The sequence below is a fragment of the Aptenodytes patagonicus genome, chromosome 1 (assembly GCF_965638725.1).
Source record: "Aptenodytes patagonicus chromosome 1, bAptPat1.pri.cur, whole genome shotgun sequence".
In the NCBI taxonomy this organism is placed as follows: domain Eukaryota; kingdom Metazoa; phylum Chordata; class Aves; order Sphenisciformes; family Spheniscidae; genus Aptenodytes; species Aptenodytes patagonicus.
This window is the reverse complement of record NC_134949.1, coordinates 205,456,673-205,468,839: the sequence shown is the minus strand read 5'-3', so window position 1 is coordinate 205,468,839 and position 12,167 is coordinate 205,456,673. Positions and strand designations below refer to the sequence as shown.

General features: G+C 39.1%; 1 protein-coding gene across 5 annotated transcripts in view; it reads right to left on the bottom strand.

The window, feature by feature from the left end:
- The window catches only part of ATP8A2 (ATPase phospholipid transporting 8A2), a 339,748-nt gene that overhangs the window by 30,462 nt on the left and 297,119 nt on the right, over nucleotides 1-12,167 (bottom strand). For all 5 annotated transcript variants that reach the window (XM_076328069.1, XM_076328066.1, XM_076328067.1 and 2 more), the window contains one exon: nucleotides 4,419-4,507. In XM_076328069.1, coding sequence (XP_076184184.1) covers nucleotides 4,419-4,507 — 89 coding nt within the window. The remainder of the gene's footprint in view (nucleotides 1-4,418; nucleotides 4,508-12,167) is intronic.

Genomic DNA, 12,167 nt, shown 5'->3' with positions numbered 1-12,167 from the left:
AGGCTAATGATTAGACTGGTCTCCTCTTTGAGGAAGAGAAACTATAGCGATTAAAATGAGAAAGCTTTGAGCTATTAATTCTTATAATCTTACAGATGACTTCACTATCACACTTTTAATTTGAGTAAATACAATGAAATTTTGACCTTGAACTCATCTCTTACCTTTTAAAGAGGCTGTACCTACTATTGCAAACTTGAAGATTGAGCATGTTTGGAACTTTTAAGATCCTTTATAACCAGTTTTCCCACAGACAAGAACACAGAAATCTTCAAGTTATTCAATCTCTCCCAAGTTTCCATGTTTATCTTGCCATACACCATAAGAGATGAGAGATGTTTTTCTTTTCCCTTAGAGTGAATACTGAATTCAAAATTTAACAGAATGGAGCCTGAGCAACGAAGTCCAATTAGTGCAGCACAGCACAAGCAGGCATTGCACTGATATTTCACAATACGGAAAAAATACTGTTGTCCTGAAGTTGGGGGTACTGAAGTATTTTGTAAGTAGTGTGAAGTGATGAAATACATAGGCTCTGCTGTGGCTGGGTATCCATAAAGCAACAATAAACCCACAGGTAATTGTTATGCATTGAGTCACTCCTTCACTTGGAAGCAAGAGCATCCATGAAAGAGTCACTAATTAAGTATTTATAAAAAGGGCCTGAGTTAACCTATCCACGTGGTTCTCCAAAAACAAATACTAAAATATGGTATTACAATTGCCTCAGAGTCTGGGCTTGCTCCTATCAAAGTCAACTGCAAATATTCCATGGACTGCTGGCAACAGGACTGGGTGCTTCATGACTTTTTCACAACAGCACATTATTAACTTTTGATACACAAAAATACAGGCAGAAGTCTTAGCTTTTACCTTGTACTTTACAGGCAGCCCTAGATGCACAATAAGTCCTCAACAGATTATGAGATCTTGTGTTTCATGTTACTGTTCAGCTGAAATTTGATACGTTACATAAAGACAAACTCACCTTTCCCTCACACACTGGGATATTAAGATCATGGACCATAAGAACAGGCAAAGGGTTATCTTTGTATTTTGGGTGGCCCCTCCCCTTCCAAGCCAGGGAAGGGCATAGCTTCACTTCACTGCCCTAGGAGGATATTTAGGGGGTTCGGGAGGCCAGAATCTGCCAGGGAGAAGCATGGTTACATTCGTAAATTGTTCTCAAACATGACGACACCTCTACTCTGGCTCATTATCCTCAAGACCATTTTAGGAGTCTTGTGCTCCAGGGACTGCCAGCGTGTGCAAGGATGGGAAGAGCTCCTCATACCTTCTCTCTTATTTACACTGGAGAACTGGCAAGTACAACATGCTTCTCCCTCCGTGGTAAAAAAAGTACATGAAGATTTTGGTAATGATTGGAAGGCTCAGGAAATTTTTCACTGTAACACTAAGTATTGAGACACCAATTATTAATAAATTCTTGCCCTCTTGCCTAATTTTGCTGGAATACACTCTGTGTTTTTATGATTCCCACATAGCTTTATAGCTCAGCTATTTTGAGACTTCCTAGCACCAGTGACATGTATTCAAGTGACATGTGCCAACTGCGAGGAAGCACTCACTTTATAAAGCTCTGTTCATTTCAATGGTAGCACAACTGGGACTTTAATAAGGCAAAAACCAAATCAAAACCAAGCCACTGAATTCAGGGTAGTGGACCAAAGTTAACAATGTGGTATTGCAGCCAAGTATTAATAATGAACTTCCTTCTCTTTTTAAAGAGTTATCCACATTTCCTTGATTCACTTAAAGAAAAAAAAATGTAAATAAAAAAGCCTGGAGCTGCAGAGAACATGGGAGATAAGAGGTGTGTTGACAACTGTAGCCTGTGTAACAAAGGGAACATGTAAAACTAGCTCTTGCTTCCAGCATTACATGTTTTGATAGTGGATGCAGCACAGCAGTTTAGAAACAAAGATTTGTATGGGATTGAAACACACTTTCCTATCCCTTTTAACCTTCTTCCACACAAAAACTCTGTACTGTATTTATGGTTTTCTGGCAGTATTTTGTACTGAAATTAGGTATGTACCTTTTGGGTCACATGGATGCTCTTTCTGCGGACATATGCTTCATGTCCAAAAGAAACTGAAAGGGATAAATTCCATGACCATGAGAAGTCAGAGCTGCTGGAATTTTGTGACCAAAACCAGATTCTGCTGAATTACAGACAGCAATGTGGTGTAACCACTGCTGTGGAAATCTGCCGGCTGATTTCCAGAGGCCTTGGGCTCAAGTTTTGAATGGCAAGCCTCTTGGAAAGGAAACAGACCTTTACTCCTTCCATATGGCAGTGCTGATAGCTGTGTCATTTCATTTATCCTAGTTAAAATGTTAATGGTGTTAATTTTTCAGTGATGGGTTAAAAAAAAAAAAGCAGTCCTGCTCGGAGAACAGATTTTTTTCCTTAAAGTTGGTAGGACCCTCCTGTTTAAAATCTGTTGGGAAAATATCCAGTATATCAATCATACACGTTTGTCTTGAGAGCTTCACAATCTCCGTACATTCTTGGCCTGAACCACTGAAAGGATTATGTTGCTGAGATTTCTCTAAGAAATACTGAAGAACAGGTTGAGTCAGTAACAGTGTTTTAAACGAGTAATAGCTGAGGATGAGCCTGCCTTGGTCTGGCCTGTTTTACAATTCTTGAGTCATTTTTGCCAAGAACTGGTAAGAACAGAGGACAACTTCAGGACACTCAACTATCATGAAAACATTTCAAAATACTAAAGTGTAATCTTGGACACCTAAATATGTATTTAATCCCTGATGCTGCCAACAGTTCAGCTCACTGACTTCTAAGCAGGTAATTTTAAATAATGCCTGACACAGGAGCAGGGCCTGTTATGCTAAATGAATTCTAAGATTTTTTTCAGAGCTTTAAAAAGCAGGTCATAGACACAGCTAAGTATCTAAATTTAAACATTTTGGCCCCAGCTTTAGAATTTTAAAGTAATTTTTAATTGGAGAAGTTTAATGAGTGTAACAAAAAACCCTCTAGTGTGCTAGACCATTAAATCATAGTTTGGCCTGAACAAAAAATTTACATTATGATACCTAGTTTTAATTTTAGCAGTGTAGCACGTGAAGATTACGCTGAGGAAGAAAATAGGAAAACATTTAAGAAGTACTTACTGATTGGCAGATTTGCCTACTACCAGTTTAATTTAGCTGTGCTATCAACTCCATAGGAAGAAAACAAGATTTTCGGATATATGCGTATGATCTGATTTATCCTTTTATGCTGGTGTTTGAAATGTGCTTGTGTTTGGGAAACTTTCTGCTCTTTACAGAGAAACGCAGAAAATACTGAAAAGAAGATTGGTGGACTTGGTAGTGTTAGGTTTACAGTTGGACTCAATGATCTTAAAGGTCTTTTCCAACCTGAATAATTGTATGATTCTAAAAATCTTCCTTGGCTGACGGACAGCTCACTCCTGGAGCAAAGTGTTACGTGTTACGATGCTTTCACTTCGAGCCTTTGTGACAAGCTAACCTATATTTCCTCTTCACTCCAGCTAGGATGTGCCTTTTTGCCCCAGAGTTGGAATGCTCTAGGCCTTGCACAAGGTTATTACATATCCATGTAATAAAACTTTGGTTGTAACGCAGCTTTCCAAGGGAAAGGATGAAAGCTTTGGTGCTTAAGACACTTAAAAGCAAGCTGAACAAAACACCAGAAATTCTAAATGAAAATGGTACATCTGCATTTCAAATTGCAGTGGTAGAGAAGATAAGTTGCTTCTATTTAAGTCAAAGTTCTTGAAATTGCTTGCCTTCTGCAATGCTTTGAAACCCCAGAGTTTTGAGAAAAGGGGATTACACAGGCTTGTATTTCACAAGGGTTGTTCCTCCTCTCTGGGCAGGGAAGGAGTAAGACTTCACTTCAACCACAGAGTGCAGAGTACTGCTGTTCTCTCAGTTAAGTCTTGGAAGACCCACTGTTGAAGGAGAACCTAAAGAGCAGCTGACAAAGAACTGGGAGCTTACTGGGTATGGATTGGAGTGCCACATTTTTACTTTCTACCTACACTTAGTCAAATTGAACAACTTATTTGCTCCTTTTTAGGAATAGGATGATGTCTGATTTAAATTTGCCTTTAACTAGAGGATAGACAACCCAAATAATCATAAGACAACACACCATCATTACTCAGACAAGGCTTACTCCTTCAGATTCATGACTAACTATTCATTCTTTCACATTGCTGGTTGCATTGGCAGGTGAGAAATGACTCCCACTTCACTTTGCTCAGAGGTCTTCCAAACATATATCACCATTTTGCATTCACTGAAAGGCTTCGTAGTTCTTTACAGAACAATACTGGACTGGACAACATGTGCATACAGAACAGTTCCTATAACACCGAGAGGACTGGTTTGGGACTTACGCTGTCCATGCCACGTCTTTAACAAGGCACGCAGTGGGCACGAGAAACAAGCCAAACCAGAAGTATCCACATCTTAACACCATTCCAGCCTGTGAAGAAAACAAACAAATAAATCATGAGTATTTTCAAGCCATTACATGTTAAGTGGTTGTTTACAAGGAAAAGGTAGAGTGATGGCATCAAACAGGTACTGCATCCATGATCTGGGTGATGTTGAAATTTGGTGGTGGGGGGAAGCCTCATCAACTCTTAACAGAAGTTAGGCCTATAATTAACAAATAGCAATGACACTTCGCATTGTGACCATTCCTTATGATCTCAAATTCCTTAGAAATTTTCAAAAAATCGGGTGTTTTGACCAAATCCTCCACTGATATTAGTTTGTGGATCCAGGCAGACACATTTTCACTCATGGAGAAGTGCACCGTAAGTATATTTAGCTTGCACTTTTGACTATCTTTTGTGCCCTTTGTTTACTCTCTTTCTACCCACTGTTCTAGATCTCTGAGCAGCAAACAAAAAAATACATTTCTCACTAAAATGTTTCAGTCATATTCCACTTAAATACAGCACTTCCTGTTCAAACTACTGCTGCCTGAAACCCAGGGTGGGGAAGATTAACTCCTGTCCAGCAAATGGCGCTTTTTTTTTTTTTTAAACAAAGACCTCAAAGTTTATATTTGTGTTTTTCTTGTTGTTGTAATGCTTGAAGAAAAAGCTCGGTAGGATTTGAGAAGGAAGATATCTGGAAACCCTGCAAGTCACAGCATACACACATAGTTATGGAACGAAGTTGAAATATAGCACTATTTACAGAAATGCTATTTTAGGTCATTAGAATCTTTTACAGATAAATCAATGGTGACTAAGGCCCGGGTTTGCTACTTGAGACTACCTCACCACCTCTTGCATGCGCACACACACACAGTTCCCCATAAGAATCATTTAAGTTCTCTAGTACATTAGAAACAGAAAAGATTTTTTTTTTCTGTAATGACTCATGTGCAGCACGCAACTAAAACAGGGGCTGAAGGGTGTCAACAGTATTTCCAGTGGCTATCCACATTTTGCTCCCTTGCCAGTTATGGACACTGCCATATCCCTTCCCCAAAACCTTTACTTCTCAATATTTTGTATGCCGCATACAACACACACACTTATCTACCGATGTTCGTGTGCGATGTTGCCAAAGGCAGGGAGGCCTATACCCACGGACACCAAACGAAAGCAGCTGTCTCACCACTGTAACACAGGCTTGGCTGGCTCAGCTGTGCCTCACTGTTTTAACACACAAGAGAGCAGCAGCCCACAATGCTGAAGTGTCAGGGCATTTTACAGACAAAGAAAGTTGAGCTACAGAACATGGAACAAAACAAAACATCTACTAGCCTTTGAAATACATTGTGAGAAGACAAAAATTTGTAATTATACCCTTTGTAAGACAAACATGATTGATCACAACAGGAGGAACTTCCACCACTCACTGCAGCAAAGCTTTACAACTGAGAAAAGCCATCACATCACACTGACAGGATGTCTACTGGTAGCACCCAGCACCTTCTCCCAGTGCTGATCTCTGTTTAAAGTTGTCCACCTCACAACTCAGTCATATTTAGCAGCAACTTGCCCTTGGATTGCCAAGTAGTGAGTATTTCCAAAAGCATTTTTCACTTTTGAATGTTAAATCCTACATGCCATTGCTGGACTGACAGATCAGTGGTAAATCTTGTACTGAAACCACGAGGGACCTAGACTGTACTAAAACATTTACGGACACTTTGCCACCCACACAGACAGTAAGCAAAAACATTCCAGTCCCAGAAGCAGCACTCAGTTATTTGTGAGCCCTCATGCCTCCTTTCACATGAGGATGCCAGAAGCATACGGGCAGTTTTGATCTATGCTTATTTAAGGAAAAGGATGTACAGGAATAAGAGGGAAATCTTAACTTTATTGTTAGCCAAAGAGCTGAACTGTAGTAACACAGTGGCAAAACATAATGAGATTTATCTTCATGCTTTGCTTTTCATTGGGTGTGACCCTGCAAGCGCGAGCAGTCTAATCACATCAGCGTTTCCACTGACCATCCTTCCATTGCCTGTGCTAATAAAGGCTAAAAAGGGCCATAGTATTCTATATGCATTTTCTACTATTTTGGCTTCAAGTATTTTACGTTCCACCTTTTGCTTTTCTAGCTGAAAGCAACTCAACACACTTTCAATGCGCAGAACAATCCGAGCATGCATTCAGTAGAAGTTTAAATGCTATAACTGTTGTTATAAATGTTGGCAACTCAATCAATGGCTATGAATTTGGACATCTCACATGTTAAACTCGACACCAAAAAACCTCAAGCCAAATACTTTTTGCCTGCAATTATGCATTTTACTCAAGTATTATTCTGTCCACAAACTGCACTGTAATACTAGAACTATTCATCTCATCTGAACCCTGTCAGACTACTTTACTACTGGCAAGCCTTTTTCCACACAACCCTCCAAGATTTTACACCTTTCCTGAGCTCATCTGAAAGGTTTCTTCCCTGGTCACCTCTAGTTTCCTCTTGGAGTTATGACTGCTATGCTGCATGACAGTGAACTGGTTTGTCTTACATGCACAGCTCTGAACTCTTCCTTCTCTCCGGCAGGGTTACACCATCTGCTCACAGGACGGGATCTCCTCAGCAGAGGATTCACTGGAAACCACCTAACACATTCTGGGCACATCCATAGACAGCATCTTTAGGATACTCTCCAACTTGTGGGATAGAGGGCTGGGTTATGAACAGAAGCTATAGTAAGAACACCTTTATATTGCAACAAAGCCTTCCTCAGGCTTCACAGCTGTTGCTGTGCTCCATTCCAGTTGTTCAGCTATTCATGACAGCAGTAAAGACAGTAGTGCAACACATCTTCAGTGAAACAAGGCATTTCCATACCTAGTCCCAACGAATAACACCCTTCACCTATCAGTTATCTCCCCCAGATAAGAAGAGCAGAGCTACTAAACTTTTTTTTCTTTTTTAGAGGGTCACAGGGAGCAGAAGGAGAAATTCTTTGGTTTTTTAAACAAATTCAAAATTTGACCAGCTCTGTCATCACACAGGCCCCACAATAAGCAACTAAGTAATTTTTATTCTGTCTACCAACGTAAACATTAGTGACTAGCACATCCAAAGCCAACTACCAGAAACCATTCATCACATGGCATGCCAAAAACACTTGAGACTAATGCAAGTCCTCCTGCTGAAGGCATTACAGCTTAAACTGCTGCCATCAGTAGACTGTCTTCCAAGCACTGACGCGGCTGCCACAGTAAAATAGCTCATTTTAGAGGAGTGATAACATTTGTTAAAATGAAAGAATGGGAACAAGAAAAGAAAGAAAAAGCTTAGCTCCAGCTATTTCAACTGAGGAGCAAACAATTTAGGTCCCAATACCTTTAACCTCTTGTAAACTGGTTTTGTAAGGGTGGGTACTTTTTTTTTTCTTTTGAACACAGCAAAAAAAGCGATAGTCCTGGACAGTCAGAATAACTAGGTTTTTTTTATTTTGTTTGGGTTTGTTTGGTTTGGTTTTTTGTTTGTTTGTTTTAAATCAAGGACATGCTCTACACAAGCATATCAAACAGGGACTAGGTTGTTTAAAAAAAGTCTTGAATTGCAATATGGAATTCATTTCAAGCTTTTCTCCATTTTACTATTCATTCTTAGTATGCAAACAAACATCATCCATAGTTTTCCTTTTCCACCAATAGGTGGTGCCACTATTTTCAACAACAACTTCCAAGGAGAACACCAAGGCCAGAAGTGCCCAGGGAAGGGAATTCAGATATCCAGGCTGTCTTGGTGTTCTTATCACAGCATGGTTAGACAACAACTGGGGGACCAGTAAAGGATTCAGACAAACCAAACAAGAGTCTCAATCATCTTAGATCATTCAAGAAAAGTGAGACAAAATTTAAATTCATATTTTGAATAATAAAAGCTTTTTATTATTCATTTCCTCATATACTCATGCATCCTAACTCTGATAAAAAACAGACAGCAAAAGCATAAGATCACAATGGAAACAGCTGGCTTTGTATTTACAGTGCGACAAAAATTATTACTGGAAGTGTGCCTGGATCCTGATCATGGCTCTCTCCACAAGGCATGGATAAGGACCCAACAGGTCTCAGGTCTCAGCCATTTTCCCACCGATGAAAGGGTGCTGCTAGCTTGGACAAACAATCCCACTCCATTTATCTTGAAGTCCCAGTGCCTCACTTGATGGCATGGTGTATGGACAAATATATTATTCTCCACGAGAAGCTCAGGCACTAACACTGGGACACATCACAGCAATGCTCCTACTTTACACTGGAAACTCCTAGATTCCTGGGAAAGCTTGCCTTTCATTTGCTCTGTAGCAATAGGGCCGATTCAGAAACTGCTTTAAAGGTCGAAAATATTTTCGGTAGAAAGTTAAACACACTCTACGCGAATCTTGGATCTGTTGCATTTTTAATGATGTTACAGCTTAGACATTTTGCTGCAGTTAGTTTGGGGTTGGGTTTGTTTTTTTTTTTAATGCTTTTCATGAGTAAATTTGAAGCCTAACTTCAGTAGGAAGAGGAACAGATTCCATGCATGAGAAAATTATCACAGATTATGAACAGCATCACTGTGCAAACTCTCCTGCAAGTACCTGATGCATTTATGCAGTTTGCAGACCATTACCCAGCCCTGTTTTCCTTTAGAGAACTGCACTGTGCACTCTCTGCGTGTTCTGGGTCCTCTTAAGACTGAATGTTTCAGTGCCAGCACTGGGTAGTTTTCTTGTTTAAAAAGACCTGGAAGTTTAATCTTGAAGGGGCAAAAATATTAAATCCTTATCAACCAAGTGGCTGCATAGATCTTAAGGAGACATAGGACTTGCTACATACTAACGCTGTAAGCACATGCCGTGCAACAACTGGAAGATATGGTGTCATACAGCAATCCATTTTTCATAAATTATTCTGAAGGCATCAACTAGCAATGGCTTTCTCCCACTTTAAATGATAAAACAGCATTTGTTAGATTCAGACAAAACCTCTTAACTATTTCTATTAGCTTATGTGGAATGATCAGCATCCCCAACCCATGCTGTTATATTGTACAAAATACACAAAATCTGTTATAATTACTGTATTATACAAGATCCTTAAAGTGCTACAAATACCAAACCCACCTTAAAGATCATATACATTAAAACCCAAGTGCAGAGAGATGGCAGGATTTGCTCATGGTCACACAAATCAATTGCAGAGCTGGGCAGATTGCCCAAGTCCCTCAATTAAATCATACTACACAGAGACTGAGCCTACTGGAGCCCAAGTATGAAATATAATCAATATCCAAGAATGCAGTCTCAAGGGTTTTCCCTGTGCACATAATCTAGCCTCAACATGAGTCGGTGCTTAAGAACTTTTTCCCCCAATATAACTGTAGCCAGCTCCAGGCTGGACAGATTTTACTAGATTCAGGGCTGACAGGTGTGATCAACAGATTTACCAGCTCCCTCTTCAACAAGCGTCTTGGCTGGAAATGTGCCTAAAGAATAACCCCTTTGGGTTAGTGGCAAAGTGTTAAAAAATGAGGCAAAAGAATTTGATTTCCCCTCCTGCTTACACCACTGGGAGTCAGGAGTACCTCAAATGAAATCAGCAGAGTTCTATCATTGAAAGGTTGCCTGGATATTTCCATGTCTGAAATAAAGATGTGCAATGTTTTCCATAATGTAAGAGTTTTGATTCTAAAATGGCTCAGATGAAAACAATGACCTCACTGGCTGGCTGGATGTAACACAATGACATATTGGTCCAGTCTCAAACCTATTTCCTCCCTCTCCCAGTCTCCACTCATACATCCATATCCCCTTGAGAGTGGTAAAAGGAGGAAAGAAAAAAATCAGATACCTCAACTCAGATATTTTACCCCTTTTCTTAATTTCACCAGTCATGCTTAAAACCATACGGAAGTCTACAGCAAGAAACCTATCCACTGTCTAGCTTCCACGCCATAGTTATCAAGCTTATTGGTAATTTTAATGTAATACCTGGATATAAATGTAAGGAGGGAGGACAGGAGTGGTACTTTGAGCAAAAAGGAAAATGGTATCACCAAGGCATATATTTGGCATTCCTAGTAAAGCCCAAGATATTTTGAGATATAGGTCTCAAGCAAGAAGCTTTTTGTTAAAGAAGTTGCTAGTTACGATGGTTAAAAGAAAGCATGAAAATACAAACTAAAGTACAGAAAACCCAGAAAAATATTATGGCAACTCAAAAAAGACAAATCACTTGCTTGAAGTTCTTTCATGATCAGAAAATTCCAGGAATTGGCAATACAAAGCTACAAAACTAAAAATTATTATCTTCAAGGGCGTGGGGGGGAAACCCAACCCCAACTTCACATACACTGCCATGATTTTGGAGAAACTAGCTAGAGCTGTAACACCATAGGAGCACAGTGAAATCCTCAGATCTGCTACTCCCTTTAATTTTCTTGTTAGGAACTATTTTTCCATAATGGAGGAATACAGCAAGTTAGCAACCTATTTTTATTCTATTTCTTAATGTAATTTACAGAAATTAATATTTGATACACAAATGAAGATATCATTGGCCAAATGTGTCCCAAAGGGTGTTAATAAGCTGTGTTGTGTTAACTAAAAACATATTTTACATATGTAGCCTTGCCTGAGAAAAAATTACTGTGTATCATTACTTAATTAGTATACAACACTACCAATTAAACAAGGAGCCTGCCCATGTTACTCTCCATTATTACTCTGATAGCAGAGAATTAAGAAAATTAATCAGATGGTGTTTTAATTTGATTTTATGGTTCACTGGCAGTGTAAACTCTGATGCAATTTCATGCAGCCTATCATTCCTTTTTCATTAATGGTTACATTAAGCTCAACAAAAAAATGTAAATTAATGTTTCTTCAAAGTCATTTGGAGAAGACTGTTGGTTAAAACTTAGTAGTAAAATCATGCTCCATGTAAATGGATATAAGTGGATTCCTGAAATTTTATTAGAGAGCACAGATCTCATTAACCAAACAACCTCTCCTTAAGGTGGATTAAATACCTCAGTATATCTTTAGGTAAACGGCACTAGGTGCTAATTATTCTTCCTGGTTAAAAAAAATATCTTTTTTTTATCTAAAATTATCTAAAAATATTAGTCTGTAGCTCTGTATTAGTCTGATGTCCCCCAGCACAAATTAAAATTACTGAATAAAAGTAATTCCTTCCTTTACACATGTTCTTGTGGACCATGAACACCTTGGAAAAAAACCTGATGCAGAGGACACTGGTGATGGCATCCAAGATTTATTTTTCCTCACCTGAGTCAGGCTTGATACTACTCTGAATCATAAGATAGTTCGAGTTTTCTGAGATGTCTCCAATCAGATGGTTGTGCAACACAATATAATTTTCTTCTATTGCAGTTTAAGATGAACTCACACTTGAGGATGTGGAAGAGTAGGCCCATGGGTGGCTACCGGCCGATGGGTGGTGACCTGCAATGACGCTGTAACTCCACTAAGCCGAAGTAAAATCTGTATGAAAGTGTGCTTTCCTGTATGAAAGCAAAGTCACTCTTACAGACTTTTTTTTTTTTAGAATCTTTCCAGTTTTTCTTTCCTTCCCCCTCAAACCAACACAGGCATGAATAGAAAGAACAGGCAAATCTGAAACAGTAACTTTGATAGA